General features: G+C 27.0%; 1 protein-coding gene and 2 long non-coding RNA genes across 3 annotated transcripts in view; all 3 read left to right on the top strand.

Moving 5' to 3' along the window:
- LOC100210496 (RAC-gamma serine/threonine-protein kinase) overlaps positions 1 to 5,501 on the top strand; it is a 56,450-nt gene extending 50,949 nt beyond the window's left edge. The window contains exons 15-16 of the mRNA XM_065799630.1: positions 4,594 to 4,696; positions 4,836 to 5,501. Of these exons, the coding sequence (XP_065655702.1) occupies positions 4,594 to 4,696; positions 4,836 to 4,906 (174 nt within the window). The 3' untranslated portion in view covers positions 4,907 to 5,501. The remainder of the gene's footprint in view (positions 1 to 4,593; positions 4,697 to 4,835) is intronic.
- A 2,520-nt stretch (positions 5,502 to 8,021) lies between these two features.
- Positions 8,022 to 8,594, top strand: LOC136081735 (uncharacterized). Its single transcript, XR_010639067.1, has 2 exons — positions 8,022 to 8,278; positions 8,451 to 8,594. It is a non-coding gene; the product is annotated as an uncharacterized LOC136081735 (long non-coding RNA).
- A 7,678-nt stretch (positions 8,595 to 16,272) lies between these two features.
- On the top strand, positions 16,273 to 18,959 carry LOC136081734 (uncharacterized). The gene is made up of 3 exons (XR_010639066.1): positions 16,273 to 16,954; positions 17,154 to 17,249; positions 18,774 to 18,959. It is a non-coding gene; the product is annotated as an uncharacterized LOC136081734 (long non-coding RNA).
- The last annotated feature ends 209 nt before the right edge of the window (positions 18,960 to 19,168 follow it).

The following is a 19,168-nucleotide window of genomic DNA, read 5'->3' as shown; positions in this document are numbered from 1 at the left end:
CAACTTTTTAATCCTGGCCTAATTTTTAAAATGAAAATCTTGCTTGGCATCGGCGCCCACAGGATTTTTTGATGTTTCAGATAGGACACTTTCACATATTGTGCAAACTCCAAACTTAAGTATGTTCATACCTGTGCCAAATGAGGAAGCCTGGCAAAAATTTGGGATGGCAGAGGCCTGGGAACGAAATAAGCCCAAAATGCTTGCCCTCTCCCTGCCCAAACGTGAGGGCACTGATGTATTAAAATTTTCAACATTACTATCTTAAACTAAATTTAAATTTATCGTCAGAATTTAAATTTCGTAGAAAAATATTATAAATTACAAAAGTTTGATTGAAAATTTTCTGACCATAAAATGAGTAAGTTTTGCATGGTCATAACTTTTATAACTTACAATATTTTTCTACAAAATTTAAAATCTGTCAATTAATTTAAATTTAGTTTAAGATAGTAAAGTTAAAAAATTTTCTACATCAGTGCCCTCACGTTTGGGCAGGGGGGGGCAAACATTTTGGGGCTTTTTTTTGTTCCCAAGCCTCTACCATCCCAAATTTTGGCAAGGCCTCTTGATTTGGCATAGGTATGAACATACTTAAGTTTTGAGTTTGCACAATGTGTGAAAGTGTCGATCTGAAACATCAAAAAATCCTGCGGGCGCCTATGTTGGTTGGTACTAGTGTATATTTAAAATGTTCACATTGCATTCATTGTCAAAACCGTAATGATTTCACCTCTCACAATGTAAATTAACATTTACCTTAACATAAGTTATACAAGTATCAATGTTACCTTATATTGAGAGTAACATTGACAGTTGCACACCAACAACAAAATCAATTATCGATCAATAGTTTTACATAACCAATTAATTCTTTTATCAATTTACAAAAGCAAAATCATTGCTAAACAAATGAAAGTATTTCAAATCAAAATGTCACATCAAGAAAAGAAAAAATTTCTAAAGATGTTACTTTACATTGATGTAGTGCAATCTATGTAAGGTAAATTTTCAGTTTTTATCACTTTGTTTTTTTTTTTTCATTTAATCAAAGTTTTTGATTTTACATTTAGCATGCAACTTTAACTAACTTAAATAAAATTTTGACAAAAAAAAAATAATGTAGTTAATACAATTTCTTGGAAAGTGCTACATGCATACTAGTAAAAATAAAATAGATTTTAGTTGGATCTTCATACTCTCATAAATATCTAACCTTAAAAAGAAAAACTATGGTTCTTTAGACAGCTCTGTGATAATGCTTCATTTCTAAAGTTAATCTGCAAATTTATTGAAATTTTCCATCTGTAAAAAAACATTTTACAAATAGAAAAATCTTTTTATTGGAGAAAAATCTTTTCTTAAATTAAAATATGAAACTATAAAAAAATTTTCTTGCTTATCTTCTCAACTTATTTTTCTTGTTTATCTTCTCACTTATCTTTGTAGCTTATTTTTTTCACTTACCTTTTTAACTTATTTTGCCTGCTTATCTTCTAAACTTATTTTTTTGACTTATTTTCCTTACTTATTTTCTTACTTGTTTTTTCTATTTTTCTTACTTGTTTATTTTTATTTTTATTTTACTACCACTTTAGTGGTTTTATTAAGAAATAAAGTCATTATTTGTAACTATCTAAAAAAAAAAAATTTAACAGATGAAATAAAATGCAAACAGTTTAATGAAGAACTCCATTTTAGGTTAACAACAAAAGTTATTATTGTGTAAATATCAAATATAAAATGTTTTTTTGAAACAGTAATTCACCATTCATGCTCTGAGAGCATTTGTTAATAGTCATTACTAAAGAAGCTTGTATTTTTGTTTGATCATAATTTCTCTACTGCTTCAGACACAATATATATAAAAAGCAGTATAATCAAACCTATATCAGCGCTAAAAAAGATTTTTAATTGAACTTTTTTTTTTTTTAATTAAAACCACTACTGTCAAGGAGGCTATTTTTAGTTGTGGTTACAACCCTTTCTCAACTCTATAACTCTGAAACACGAACCTTGACGAACAAGGCATGGAGATACAAGTTAAGTGCAGTACTACCAGGGATGTGGTGCGGATAAAACTTGGGACTTCTCGCTTATGAGGTGAGTGCTCTACCGCTACACCACCACTGCATTTGTATCTTCTCACTTATCTTCTTATTTTTTTCACTCATCTTTTTAACTTATTTTTCTTGCTTATCTTCTTAACTTTTTTTTCTTGCTTATCTTCTCATTTATCTTCTTAACTTTTTTTTTTCACTTATCTTTTTAAATTATTTTTTGACTTATTATGGTTTGTTTTATGAACTAAATCTTCATCAACTAAAACATTAGAAAAGTTTATTTCTAGATTAGGAAAACTCCAAATTTTTAAAACTTTGTTATACAATCATACACAAACTGACATTAGTATACGTATAAATAATAACTTCAATGAACTAAAATGTCCACTTGGTTCACGTAAATTTATGTTAAGGATTTGCATTTCCAGGCTAATTACTTTCTACTTCATTTGTACCATTACTAGATTTTGAGAATTTTAAAAAATGAGAAAAAGTTCTGCAAATTAAAATTTGCCTTTTTTCTATTAAATAAAAGCATCAAGAGTGGTGTCACACTCACCCTTTTTTTCAAAACTTTTTTTCATGGAAATGAGCTTTGTTCCTGGCTGCTTTATGAAATTCTTCCTCGACCTTGTCAATTTTTGGACAAAATCATAACTAGCATGTTATGCTTGAGTCAATATCAAATATGTTTTGTTAATGAAGTTGGCCCAAGAAGATTGCATTCTTTGCATTGAAGTTGGAGCAAGAAGATTGCATTCTCGTGAGACCTTTAATAAGAGTCTTAATAAGACTTCATAAGAAGGTGTTTGAAATAAGACACTGATAAAGTTTCTTGCTTAAAGAGTTTTGAACCAAAAATTTGATTTCAAATAACTAAATCTATTTCACCAGAGATTTTACTTCAATTGATCAGCAACTAGATTAAGATTACAAAGTTTCAGATAATTTTTCAAGGTTGCTTAATCAACAGCTTTACAACTTTGATAGTTAGCACCCCATTGAGTTAATGAGGTTTGATGAAGAGACCAGTCATCTCAGTCAAGATTCTTTATCAAAAAGGGCCTCCAATATATATTTCTTTACATCCAAAGAAGATGTGGAATGAACACAAAGATTAAGATTATGAGCATTGCATAACGAGAGCTTGATGGTTCTTTTTTTGGTTGACACACTGAATTGCTGACGAAATACTTTTTTTAGAAAGATAATAATTCACAAGCTGCATTTAAGAGACTATCAAAATGTTCTTTTCACCGTTTAAATTTTTTCTGACAGTATCACTCTCAGTTTAAAAGTTTTTTAAGATTTTATTATTACTTTTAAAGTTCAAAATTCATCAAATGCTTACAATAAATTATTACCAGTAACATTATAAGCATAATAAAAATATTGTTAATATGACAAGTAAAACATAAATGCAATAGCATTATTCTGAGAACAGTTAAAACTGTTGCAGTTTTGACTGTAAATCTATTGTTGCCCTAACTTTTTTTAATTTGATTTTTTTCTAATTATTATTAAAGTAAATTTCAAATCATGGAAATTTATTTTATTAAAACTTCAACAGCAGACAAACTAAAATAAAAATTATGACAAAGGTAGAGCAAAGATATTTAAAATCTACAATAAATGGTGTCTGTATGGGAGTGTTTATTAGTCGTTGTTCCAGCATATCTAAAAAAAAAGAAAAATATTTAAGTTAAACTAAAACATTCAAAACATTGAAAATTCAAATGAATCAAAACGTAGTGTTTACACCAAATATCTAAACATAAAAACTTTTCTTGTGCTTTATCTAAACAATTATAAAAAAATTGAGTATAATTTAAAAAAAAATTACTTAATCAGGTTATTAATTGAAACTAATTCAACCTGCTGTAAGCATGCTTTACTAATATCGTATTTAAAATTGACATGGAAGGAATGGATGGACATGGAATGGCAGAAAGTAACATCTAAACTTACAGAAAATCACTTCTGAAGTTGTCAAAAAAATTACCAAAGCTTAAAATAAAAATGCAGTCAAATTTGAAAAATGAGATTTTAAAACCGAAAGAAAATGTGTTAAGAAAAGGTATAATACTTGGAGGTTAAAGAGAAATAGTATATTTAAGACATCTTCGGCTCATTTCGACTGTATTATACTTTATTATATTAGACTGTATTATATTTGTTGTTTATTATACTTTCATTGTTCTCTTTAAAAAAAGTCAATAGGTGATTTATGTGATACGAGTTTCAGCATATTTTGTTATTACAAAAAGTTATTTATTTTGTTTATTTTCAAAAAGGTTCTTCTTGCCTATCTTAGATTTATTATTTAAAATCAGAAAGAGTATGTATTTTTATTAAATAATCCCTTTGGAGCTCAATCCTCTAAGGTGAAGGGTGTTACAATAAAATCTCGTCCAGCTTTTAATAATTTTAAAGTTTTGTATCGCATCTTTATCACCATTTAATGATTATATTGGTGCTCGTACTGTTGTTAATATCAATTAATTGATTATAATTTTTCATTTTATATTAGCTTCCTTCTCCTTTCAAACCTGCACTTGATAATAAAGAAGACGTCAAATATTTTGATGAAGACTTTACAAATGAAACTCCTCAGTTGACACCCCCTCAGGGAAGTAAGTCGAACTTTCTTCGAGATTAAAATTAAGTCAATTTTGATTTATCTACTGTGTTGATGTATATACTTTGTAGATTTATATACTGTGTTCAGTTTTATGATTTATTTCCTCTATTAATGTTACAATATTTATTAAGGTTTATTGGATTGTAATCCAAGTGCAAACTTCCCGGAATTCACTTACGCTGGTCAAGGTAAACTGAAGTAATCACGTTATATTTTTGTTTTTGATGAGATAATGTTAACTAAATTTCATTATACAAAGTAAAGATTTTACGAGTAAATTCATCTATATTTACGAGTAAATTCATCTATTTTTATAAATTTAAGGACAACTATTTAATTTGATAAGTTGATTAAGGCGACTCTTATAAAATCAAAACTTTTAAAGTTTTTTGCTTTGTTTTTTACCAGAACAAGTTTTTTTTTTTTTTTTTATAAACGTGACAATAAGTGATTTTTTGACTTGTTTATCTTCCTTACACTATTTTTGACATTGATATAGTTTCTTTTTTAATTACATTTTTATAGATATATTTTCTTTTTTACATTTATTTTTATACAATACTATAATGATAATTATTTTTAGCGCAATTTCAATGTAACGTAATTTTTCTGCCGTATTTATTACTTATTATGTGATATTAATTTTCAGTTTTTTCCTTGAAAACTCAACATGTTGTATAGTTATTATTATTAATTTTTTTTTCTTTTTTTAATATATATTTTAAATAAAAAATCGTAGTTCTTCCATTAATAATGTAATGTGATATAATGCTGTTAAGACGTAACATCTTGTTAAATCTCAACTGTATTTCATTGTAAAAGTAAATAAGACAATTTGAAAAAAAGAGGTTCGTGTCTATTCGAAAAATCAAGTTTTAAAAAAATTAAATAACATTTTGTCTCTTTTATTGATTTCTTTATTTCAAAATTTAACTGTGAAACTTACTTGAATCGCGGCAGCTTTTTTTGGTGTTTGAACAAGTTTCAAACTTTAGTATGGTTATGTTTGTATCAAATAAAGCTTTTACTTTTAGCAAAATATTTCATCTTTTCCGAAATGAGGAAGAAAATGTTGGAACTAAAATAAGGAATTACAATGTTGGTAAATGAAGTTTGAAATCTGTTGATGACTATAAATTGAGTTAGAGTAGTAAATTATTACCTTCAGATTTGGGATTGGGGAAGGGTACAAAATTTGTGGTTTATTTGTTCTCATGAAATAAGCGTAAAAATACCATAAAAAAGTTTGGCGTTAGCAACATATCTAAATATTATCTCAAACGCCCTTAATAAGTTTTGCGTTTTGTAATTTATAGACGATCCCTTATCTTGATCCTTTAGATAATGTTTCATTAGATAAAATATAATTTTCTTTCTCCGCGTATCTCAACAATATTTGAAGTGAAACTTAAAATTATGCAATTAGTCCTTCAAGATTAAACGAAACTATTGCGATAACCTTATGTTAAACTTAAGCACACTTAGATAAACATGCTTACTTGCATGTAACAATATATTGCTCGAGTTTTTTTTTTGTTTTTTTTTAAAAAAAAAAAAGAGTAAAAGATAACACTTAACAAAATAATTTTAAAATAAAAAGTTACGAGAATGAACATCAACGCAAAAACAATAATAGTAACGTTATCAAAGTTTTTTCATTTAAGCTAATTTATTTTTATTTATTCAATTTAAGGCTAATATATTTTATAAATATTTTTAAATTAATACAATAATCAGGTTATACTAATTATTTAAAAAGGCTTTCTTTCAAAGTTTCTATCGTGTAAGTAAATAAAGCCAGCTGACATACTTTCAATTAGAACAGCATCAGTCTTTCAATATGCTCATAAGTGTGTTTAAAATTATTTGCAAAATAGTTAGTATTTTATGAACACTTGTATGTTTATTTACGTCTCTTTTTATTCTTAATTTAAAAATAGCATTAATTTCTTTGTTTAATTTTACTTAAAGAAAAATAAAGTACGGCACTGATCTTGTGAATTTGTCTCAAGGAATTATGATCTGTTAAGATAAATCTTTTTTTCAAAAGTTTTTTAGGCAATATCAGAAATCAAAACTGTTTAGCAGTTTTAACAAAATGAATGTTTAAAAAGATTTTAATTGGTGACCTTCATGCAATGTTTCCTTAATATAATAATATTTTGTGTATTGTGATATATTACCTTTTAGGCAGATTTGTATTAGCTTTAAAACAACAGTTTTTGAAAAAATGTCTTCATGAGTAAATGCATCGACAGGTTTTTATTTAACATTCGGTGATTTCAAAAAAAAAAAAAAAAAAGCAAAAAGCACTATTTTTCGGAAGAGTAAGTGAAAAAAGTCAAGAAACAGCCATATTAGTTTAAACTACTTATAAATACTTTTTCCAAAAATAATTCTGATTACTGTATTTTGGTAGAATTTACAATGGATTTATAAACGTTTATAAATCAATGCATATTTTTCATTTTCAGAATTACCTAATTATTTAATCTTTGAATAATGGATGAAAACATAAAAAGTCCAGCAAAATAGAGCAATAAAAATTATTTTGGGAAATAATATTTTTTCATATCCAAAAAGTTAATAAAAACTTTAAAGAAGCAATGTTCATGTAGTACACTAAATAGTTTGCATCTGCGTCTGTAGGATGATCGGTTTGGTAGGGTGGATTATGATACGCCGGTACGTTTTGTACCGCTTTTTACAAAACTAAGAAAACATTTTGGTTCATGACCTTATTTACGAAATTAATTCATTTCGTTCCGTTTCGCAGCGTTACAGTATTGCTTCGCTTCCTAAAAATCACATTTTTATAAAAAAGAAATTTTATTTTTTGGGTACAACATAAAACAAAACAATAAATTATCGGAAAAAATAAATAAACGTAAAGTAAAGAAAATAAAGTAAAACAAATAAAAATTGTAGTCAATAATGTTTTGGTGGTTTAGATTATAAATTTAGTTAGTTTTCTCAACTACTTACATGGTTTTGTTTTTAAGGACAAAAATATTTAACTTAAACCCTTTAAGATTAGCTAATAGCCGTTTTTTACCATTTGCACCGTACTTAAGTAAGGTATTGTAGGTTAATTTCCCTCCAAACTAAATAACTTATCGTTTGACACCTTAAAATCTCGTAAATATCACTCCATTTTTTAAAAGTGATTAAAAAAACAAGATTCTTCACTTATCTGATTTAATCATTTTTAAAATTGATTAAACTTATTTTGAAAATGTTTTAATTTCCAGTTGTATTAAAAGTTTAAATTATTGATTATTATTATCATTTTGATTTTCTCTTTTTATTGGTCAAAGTTATCCTCAATGTTTCACTCAAGTCTAAACAAACGCAAATTTTGTGGAAATACTACACCAGGTTTACTGTATCAAGTTTTAAGTATGGTGAATAAAAAAAGTGTCTAATCTAAATCAGATTAACTGTTTGACCCATTTGTCGTATCGAGTATTACCCGAAAATAAAATATTCCATTGACAACAATGATAAGCCAACGTTTAGTGTAAAAGAACTGAAGAGTTCATAGAAGTTGCTATCAAGCAGGATAATGCATATGGTAAGTTTTTGTAAAATAATGTTTTTTTCCTAATCTAAGAAGCTTCTTGTAAAACATTAATTTTTATTTCGTTTATTTTAAATCAATAAACTCAGTTTACATCAAAAAAATTTCCCCGTAACCGTTAGCGTGGAAACAGTTGAAAAGTATTTTCATTGTCTTACATTTTCAGGTCGAGCAGTTTATTCACTCTATTAGGTGAACGGTAACGTTAGCGGTAACGGTAACGGTAACGTCACATAGCACGACAATTTTTATTATATATTGCGTGAAAGTTAGTTATTTTTTCGTAAAAATCAAATTTTTTTAGTAAAAAGATTTTATTTCTTGTAAAGTTTCAGTAATTTATTGTAAAACTCAATAATTATATATATATATATATATATGTATAGATATCGATATATAGAATATATTCGAGGTTAAGTATTTTGATGTAATAATACGAAGTCTCTTGTACGTGTTACAGTGCTCAATATTACTGAATAATAGAGCTATATATAATTATATTTAGATGAATAAAAACAACTGATTAGCGGGACTTAAAGTTTCATGCCCGAAGGCAATCATCAGCCGTTAATACAAACAAAAAACGTAAACAAACCGTTACAAAAACGTAAAAAATTACTGTAGAATGACATCTGACGTTATAAACAAATCTACGTAAAAAACAAATCAAAAAACAAAAAACAAAAAGCCGTTATAGTTTACTAGTCCCCTGTGTCAAATAAAGATAACACAATGTAACAAAAAAAAAAAAATTTCTGTTTATCAAAGTTTTTTGATGTTTCTTAATTAATTTGAGTATGCTGAGTCTGAATATGACATTGGATTTTTTATTGCATCAATCGTTTGGTCGTAAAAAAAAAAAAATCAATTAAACATATAATTAATATAAATCGTTTTGCATTAGATTCTACTTTAGTCAATATAAAACATTTACTAATTCAAAAGTGTTATGTTATGTTACAAAACTTCATGTTACATCATGTTTCTTACATATATTACATAATGTTACATTATATTGTATTGTAACAGTCTCTCACAATCTCAAAAAACACTAAAAGTGAACAGTAGAACGAGGTTTTCTTTTATGAAGTTTCTCGTCATCGCGTATCAAACACCAGATGTAGTCACCCATCATAGCTGCATCCCATCTGCCCTGGTATCTTTTCTCCATTGCAAGAATATCCTGATGGAAACGTTCCCCGTGCTCTTCACTCACATCACCCAAATTTGGTCTGAAAAATTCCAAGTGTGAATGCAGGTAATGCAGCTTTATTGACATTCTGCATTTCATATCTGCGTACCGTACAATTAAGTTTTCCACTATCTCTTTGTAGTTATCACTCTTATTGTTGCCTAAAAAGCTATGAACAACATGTCTAAATGCAGTCCATGCTTCTTTTTCAACAGCAGACATTTTGTCCTCAAGCTCCTTACATGCCAACATAACTTTAATCTGTGGACCAACGAATATACCTGCTGAAATTTTTGCATCTGACACCTTTGGAAACATCTGCCGAATATGCTGGAATGCTGCACTATCTGGGTTTAATGCTTTGACAAATTGTTTGATAAGACCAAGTTTAATGTGAAGGGGTGGTAGTAAGATCTTTTCAACAGGTATCAGAGATTGATTAATAACATTGTGCAAACCAGGCTGTAAATGTTCTCTCACTGGCCACTCACGTCTTGTGAAGTGCTGGTTTGCAGCCCTGCTATCCCATAAACAAAGAAAACACGAGTACTTTGTGTATCCTCCTTGCAGACCGAGAAGAAATGCTAGCATCTTAAAGTCTCCACATACATCCCACTTGTAACTGTCGTAGTTGATTTTCTCAAGCAACAACTTCACGTTCTTATAGTCTTCCTTTAGATGAACGGAATGAGCTACTGGAATCAAAGGAAATCGGTTTCCGTTATGGAGCAAAACTGCCTTTAGACTTCTTGTTGAGCTGTCAATGAATAATCTCCACTCTTCAGGATTGTGAACAATGCCAATGTCATTGAAAAGACCACGAACGTCATGACAATAGCACAGTGATTCTGATACTACATAAAAGTATGCGAATGTTTCATGTCTTTTTCGGTATTTCGAGGTTCTGCAGCTTGGATCTAATAAATTCCATTCTTTCAAACGTGATGTCAGAAGTTCTGCATTTGATTTAGTGAGACCTAAATCTCGTACTAAGTCATCAAGTTCTTGTTGGATAGGGAAATGAGGTGAATCATTCGGTTCCCTGAAATCACAGTCATCATTGAGTTCATCCGGTGAGTCTACTTCAGAATGATATGCAGCTGCTTCTTCGGATTGAGGTGGAGTAGGAACAGGCAATTCATCACTGTGTGGAACTGGTCCAATAGAAGATGGTGTACTTGGATAAACTAGAGTCAGCCTATCTTTCGGTTTTTTATACTTTGAAATGTCAACAATGCAGAAAAAGCAGTCATCATGATGGTTCGTCGGTTCTCTCCATATTCTCGGAATCGCAAAGGGCATTGACTTTCGGATTCCACGCAGCCATCCTTCCAGAGTTGATCTGCAGCTACCACAACTGTAGTGTTGTGCCCACGATTTGTCCTGATCTCCCATAGCCATGCCAAAATAAGCATGATATGCAGTAAAGAATTTTGTACCACTGACAATCTTATGTTTAGCTTGTGTTGGACTAATATAGTAACCACAAACATAACAGAATGAGTCAGGACAAAGCTTGCAGGATCTACTAGACATATTCACCACTTCATGTAACAGTTGTAATTAGTTAAACTGAAAATAAACACACGAATATAGTTAAAATCAGCATATATATATAATGTTTTAATTGCATTACACATATACGAAAACTCCGAAATATACTTTATGCTTTTTCTCAGGAAATCTTGATGATAGAGAAAAACCAATGGTACCACTGAAATCAGCATACAAAAATTATGTAAGAAACATTAAAAAATTAACATAAACAAAAATGTTGTTACATGGTGTAATAGGAATTTTTTTGAATGTCGACACTGAGATACGATTTCGTTTTTTTTATTCAGTAGGTTTTTTCCATTATGCGATAAAATTACATATTTTTCGTAGAGACAAAGGTGGCATATTTTTGTTGCTAGATTGTAAGGTTTACAACGTTTGACAATTTTCCATTCTATAATGGGCTTTATGTTTTGGTCTTTTAAGCTCCATATTTCCTTAGATAGTTCTGTGTCATTTCTATATTTAACTGATGCAAATGATTTGAGATGGTTTGCGTATCTTAGTTTAAATGGTGTATTACTAATGCCAAAATATACTTTTTTATTACGATCATGATGACTGGAACTTACGGTTGCTTGATAGACAATATTGTTAGATAAACATTGATTGTTCAAAGGACAAAATGCTTTATCTACGCAGTTACATTGGTTGGTTTTTAATTGATTTTTGTTGTGTAAAATTTTGAAATTATGCGAATTTATGATAGATTTTAGGTTAGGCATGCAACTGTAGCTAATCTTAATAGAATTTCGGTTGAATATTTTATGTAGCTTGTGGCCGGCTGGAAAATGTAAATCAATAAGGGCTAGAAAACGGTTTCCTATTTTTGTTTTGACGTTTAAGCTGAACGGAGGGTTATACCAAATAATATTACGTTTACGTTGCTTTTTTTGTTGATTTTGACTTGAGATTATTTGTGGTTGGTAGGTAAGGTTCGATTTGTATCCCGATTTTTTTAAAGCCTCTTCATACGGTGGAATAGCCTTTTTGAAAAATATTTCATTAATTGACATGGAAGATAATCTTTGTTCAATATTGCGAGGGATTGCTTTTATTATGCTTGGAGGGTGGTTAGAATTGGAGTGGATGTACCTTATTTGATTATCAGGTTTAAAATATGGTTGAAACGTATCGTTACTTAGATTTAACGTAACATCGAGGTAGTTAACAATTTTTAAATTAGATTGAATGGTGATTTGAAGATCGTTTTTTTTAAAAATGAGTGTTATATGCTTTTTGATTTTTTCCATTTGCTGACCGTTTTTGTTCTTGAATACAGCAAGACCGTCGTCACGATATAGGCCGAAATCTTCTTTGTTATAATGTTGTGAAATTTGATACAGTATGAAAATACCTATTAATTCGCAAACTTCAGCACCATCAAATGCCCCCATTGTTACATCGAACAACCCACCTCTTTTTTTAATCCATGCTTCATCGTTGTTGAAGATAAGAGATTTTCTTGCATGCTTTATTAATGCTTCGCTTTTGATGACGATATGATGGTCAGCAAAATTCATAGCATTGTTGAGGGTGCTTTCCTTTATGGAAGGGTAAAAATCGTTAACATCAAAAACTAGGAATTTGTATAAGTGCTTATTGGTGATTTTTTTAAACCAGTCTAAAACATTTTGCGTACTTTGCCATTGGTTCAAAAAAAGTTTATTTTTAAGTTCACAATTAATTTTTGTTAAAATTACCTTAGAAATTCGTCCTACCTCATTTTTTGAAGGGTTCAAAAGGCGCACAGATGGATTGTTTACGAAGTTTTCCTTGTGATCTTTCAAAGTGAAAAAACAGTTAGAGGATTTAAGTATCGATTTAAGTAAAGCTTTTGACACTGTCAATCATCAAATCCTTCTATCCAAACTGAAAAGTTATGGTATAATAAATACTAATTTGTCCTGGTTTGATAGTTACTTGTCTAATAGAAAGCAGTTTATTTCATATGATAGCGGAAAAACGGAATATAAGTCAATCACCTGTGGTGTTCCTCAAGGATCAATTTTAGGACCACTTTTATTTCTCGTTTATATTAACGACCTATATAAATTTTCTAACATTTTAAACTTAATTTTGTTTGCAGATGATACAAACTTGTTTTATTCTAGTAAAGATATCAGTAAATTATTTCAAACAGTAAACAAAGAACTTGAAAAATTAACCCAATGGTTCAAATCAAACAAACTATCTTTGAACATCAATAAATCCAAATACACTTTGTTCCATCGTCTTCATAAAAAACAAGATATTCCATTAAAACTTCCTGATCTTTTTATTGATAACGCATTATTAAAAAGAGAGCAATCAATAAAATTTTTAGGTGTGGTTCTGGATGAAAATTTAACCTGGAGGGACCACATAGGTCTAATTGAAAATAAAATATCAAAAAATATAGGTGTTTTGTATAAAGCCAAGCAGTTTTTAAATCTATCTTGTTTAAAAAACTTATATTTTTCTTTAATTCATTGCTACTTAAATTATGCAAACGTTGCTTGGTGCAGCACAAACGCAACAAAAGTAAAAAAACTGTTTAGTAAACAAAAACAGGCTATAAGGATAATTACAAACGTAGACCGTTTCTCTCACACTCAAACATTATTTAATAAACTTAATATTCTAAATGTATATAAACTAAACCTTTACCATATTCTTATCTTCATGTTTAAACTTGATAAAAAAATATCACCAATGTTATTTAATTCACTTTTTGAAAAAATAAACCACATATACCCTACCAGATTTTCAAAAAACAATTACATTCAATCCAAAACACATTATTCAGCAACCAAATTCTCAATTGCTAACCGAGGTCCTAAGCTGTGGAATACAATATTAAATAATGAGCTGAAATCTAATTATTCTTTAAACCAGTTTAAAACAAAACTTAAGCAATTACTGATGATACATGAAAATGAATTAAAGTTCTTCTAAAAAGCTTTTTAAACTAGCAAATAAAAACAACAATTAACCTACTAATTACTCTTTAATATTATATTTAATATTCTAAACAATAGTCTGCTATTGTAAATGTATTTCTTATCTTATAAGTTTTGAATTTACAAACGATTTTTTTAAGTTTTATTATTTGAAATACTAATTACTAAAAATATTGTAAAATTTTATAATTTCAATTTTTATTAAAAAGAGTTATTGTAAATTCTTTTTGTAATATTAATACTTATATATCATCTTATTTTACTAATCAGTTCTTAAATATAAATACTCTTTGAATTACTAAATATTTTAAACGTTATATATTTTATTTTTTGCATTTTGTTAAAACATTTTATTTGATGAATATGCATTTTTTTAGGGGGGGCTTAATGATAAGATGAATTTTGTCTTCTTCAAGCCCCAGTCATGTAAATATTTGTTTTTATAAATTACGAGTGTAAATTATTTTCAATCGGCAAATACAATACTAAAAAAAAAAAAAAAAAAAAAAATAAAAAAAAAAAAAAAAAAAAAAAAAATATCCGTTTATTTCTATTTTTTTAAATACCTCGTGATTGGTTAAAATTTGTTTTCCTTCTTTGTTTATATGGTCTTTTAATTTTGGATTTGCTTTTTTGTAGGTAGTGGTAATGGCATTTGTTAACAGATCCCAGTCGGCATATCTAGTATTGTAAATACTCTGAGTATTGATCACGTATAACATACCGCCATTGATACCAGAAAAATGCGCATTTAGTTTTAAGTTTCGAACTCGAGTTCAATACCACTTATTTATCAAAAATACGTATTTATAATATTTGATCAAAATCGGATATGATATCGAATCCGATTTTGATCAAATATTAACAAATAAGGGGAAAAACGAAAATCTTTGCTTATAAAGCGCATGCTATTTTATTGACATTTCTGTTATGCTATTACCTTTTTTGTTCTGTTTTAGAAAATTTAAAAAAATAAGTTAAAATTTTGAGCCAACACTGACACTTTAATTGTTGCTAAACGTTAAATTTTGTTATTAGGATTGCAGTTCTTTTATCTGTTTTTTGTTCTTTATTCAATAAGTATTTGATTTAAGTTAGATATGATTATAATTTGATATTTTATTACGAGATATATGTCTTTATATATAAATATATATGAACCTTTTTAGATATTTTCATGTTATTTTTAAATTTTTTGTTCACACAATTCAAGTTATATATGTTTATAGTTTGCATATGTGTTAATATTATGTTCAAAATTAAAAAGTTTTTGATAAATATATGTATGTGGTAATATGTGTTATATAATTGTTTTATAAATGAATTTTTAAAATAGTATAAAATGTATCTATTGTGTATATAAATATTATAAGAAGTGTTTATATATGTGTTACAAATTTAAATAAATATATTGTGTTTTATAGTTAGTATTTATGTTTATATTATGTTGTTTCCATGACATAGAAACAACATAATATAAACATATATACTAACTATAAAACACAATATATTTATTTAAATTTTATTATTTTATTACGAGATATATGTCTTTATATATAAATATATATGAACCTTTATAGATATTTTCATGTTATTTTTAAATTTTTTGTTCACACAATTCAAGTTATATATGTTTATAGTTTGCATATGTGTTTATATTATGTTCAAAATTAAAAAGTTTTTGATAAATATATGTATGTGGTAATATGTGTTATATAATTGTTTTATAAATGAATTTTTAAAATAGTATAAAATGTATCTATTGTGTATATAAATATTATAAGAAGTGTTTATATATGTGTTACAAATTTAAATAAATATATTGTGTTTTATAGTTAGTATTTATGTTTATATTATGTTGTTTCCATGACATAGAAACAACATAATATAAACATATATACTAACTATAAAACACAATATATTTATTTAAATTTTATTATTTTATTATGAGATATATGTCTTTATATATAAATATATATGAACCTTTTTAGATATTTTCATGTTATTTTTAAATTTTTTGTTCACACAATTCAAGTTATATATGTTTATAGTTTGCATATGTGTTTATATTATGTTCAAAATTAAAAAGTTTTTGATAAATATATGTATGTGGTAATATGTGTTATATAATTGTTTTATAAATGAATTTTTAAAATAGTATAAAATGTATCTATTGTGTATATAAATATTATAAGAAGTGTTTATATATGTTATACAAATTTAAATAAATATATTGTGTTTTATAGTTAGTATATATGTTTATATTATGTTGTTTCCATGACATAGAAACAACATAATATAAACATATATACTAACTATAAAACACAATATATTTATTTAAATTTATATAACATATATAAACACTTCTTATAATATTTATGGACCATGTTTTCAAAGTGTGTGACTTGGCAAACGTGTTGAGCAAGATTTTGCATAAAGTTGTTATTTATGTTACTAATGTTGTTACATTTGGCTTACCTTTATGTTGGTGTCTATTGTTAAAAATTATAAGTGGTTTTATTATTGAAAGTCACTGCTTTTAATCATTCACTAAAAGCCACTCAAGAAAAGTCATTTTGCCACATATACATTTTGTTTATATCTTAATTTGAATTTTTAGAACCATGACGTACCAACATGAATTGTTTTCTAAAAGCTAACATGAAATAACAATACTTAACAACTACTACTCTCTTATCATGACATCTTATCTCTATCTGTTATATTGATTTGTGATTCATATATGATATTTTTCTTTGTATTTACTTATCGATTACATTTTTTTATTTCAGATTTATCATATGATGGATTTATGCAATATAAAAGAACGAATATATGTAAATTTTTATGAATTTTTTAAAAACATCTGCTAATAATTAGTCCAGTCAACGTTCAAACTTCAATTTTGCATATGTCATCTTTAAGTAGTTTCTAGGCTTTTCTAAATGTGTTTCTTATTCACATGGTTTTACAAGCAAGGTATGCAAGCAAATTTGAGCTGAAAGTTTTTTTTTAGCCTTTAAGGAGAATTGGCGTTACACTTTTTTAAATTTAATTTGTTTAAATATAGTAGTTTTAACAAATAAATGTTTGTTTGTTCTTTGTTTTTTTACTTATTTGTTTTCAGATTCTTAAGAACTTGCCAACTTATCTAAGTAAGTTTTTTATTTCTTTTTAGTGCAATTGGAAAGAGCTGAAAGTTACTTTTAAAGCAATTGAAAAGAACTGAAGTGTTTTTTAGTTACTTCACACGGTATAACTGATACTGATTTGAGTAAGTTTACTATTTTGTTTTATTTTATATTGGATTTATTTGATATTTGATATATGTTATATTTGATATATATTTTATGTATTTAACATGGAAAACTGACTGTAATTTGTTGACACAAAAGTTTATAAACATAAATCTGCCTATATTTCAGTATATTTTATATTTCTCTGTATCTTTATAAATATTCTTTCTTAGAAAAAATATTTAAATTTCTTAGAAAAAAACAGACTAGAAAAAATAAATAAATTTCTTTGAAAGTAGTTGAAAAAAATGATGATGTATTTCCATATTTCATTGTGTAAAGTGTAATACCACTTTTTAAAGGTATGTGAATAGATATATAGGGGAACATGGGGCAAGATGACGACTGTTTCGAAAAACGCCTGTATCTTAGTCTGTCCAAAAAATAAAATTTACCTTTAGCTGGTGATGTAGCGATGTAATAAATCAAGTCAAACGAGGATAATAAGTTTTTTTCTCAATGTCAGAAAAACTTTTTTAATACTTAGCTTTCGTCACAAAAATAATATTTAAAAAGAAACCATTGATAAATCTAGTAAAATTAATCTACTTCCCTTTCAGCTAAAGTCAACTGTTATATTTAGTTTTGCTTAAGAGATAACTGTAGGTTGTCATCTTGCCCCATTCGTTATTTTACCCCATGTTCCCCTATATATGTATATATATATATATATATATATATATATATATATATATATATATATATATATATATATATATATATATATATATTTAAATAATAATTTAGAGTAAAATATACTGATTGGCATTGCTTCATTTTTTTATACAAGATTGTGCATTTATTATTTTTATGCATTAAGGTAAAAATAATTTTGTGCATTGTAGTCAAGATTCTTTTTTAATTAAAAATAATTGATGTAAATAAATGTTGTTTAATATTTTTGATAAACGACTAATGTATGTAAACATATAAAAAGATATGGATTTCAATAAATCTTAAGTTTAAATAAAGTCTTTGATTAGAAAAGATCACAATTTGTAAGATTCTTTTACGTTCATTTATTCAGTTGCAACAATAGTAAGATTACTGGTAATATGTTTAATGATAATAGTTAAATTGAAATAGATAGTATTAGGCTCAACAAAGTTATTAATGTAAATGCTTATAGGCAACTTGAAAATAGTAGTCAAATGAAAAAAATAGATCATTTCTAAGAAATATTTTACGATTTGCTTGCTATTTTATGGTATAATTGTTTAAATTGTTTAACTATAATTGTCCCTCGATTGTTCAAATATTGTAATAAATAAAATCTTTTCAGTCCAAATATTTAAGTTAATAAAATATTTTATTAAGTTGTGGTGTTATTTGCCAGTGTTACTACATTGTGTTGTCTAGCCTTTTTATAATCTTTTTTAATTATTCTGTAGTCACGGAATATATATTTTCTGTTATTATTATCCTAATTCTACTAACAATACAATGCAAATAGTACTTTTGTAATTAAAAATTGTATTTTTTTTTTTAATTTTATTTTTTAGGTATTTTCAGGCTTTCCGTTTCTGGTACCTGTGTTGTGACAGATTTTAAAAAGAACTCAACTGTTGTTAATGCGGTCTTCGTCGTTAACTATAAGCAATGACGTTACTGAAAGGGAGTCAAAGTTAAAATATTTATAGATAAATTTGTATTTAATTTTTTAGATAATATATCAAGTTATTAATGTGTTTTTATTGTTATTAATGATTTAATAACTCATAACCCGTATTATGGGTTGCTTACTGCTGGTCATTATCATTATGTTATGAATTAATATTAGTTAATAAAATTGTATTGAATATTCTCTGGTTATCGTGTTTTATACGTGTTTAAATGCGAGTTTGATACTCAGTAGGCGTCGCATTGTATACCTGTCTACGCATCTGATGTCGTATTG

The sequence above is a fragment of the Hydra vulgaris genome, chromosome 06 (assembly GCF_038396675.1).
Source record: "Hydra vulgaris chromosome 06, alternate assembly HydraT2T_AEP".
NCBI lineage: Eukaryota > Metazoa > Cnidaria > Hydrozoa > Anthoathecata > Hydridae > Hydra > Hydra vulgaris.
This window is presented reverse-complemented; position numbering and strand designations above follow the sequence as displayed.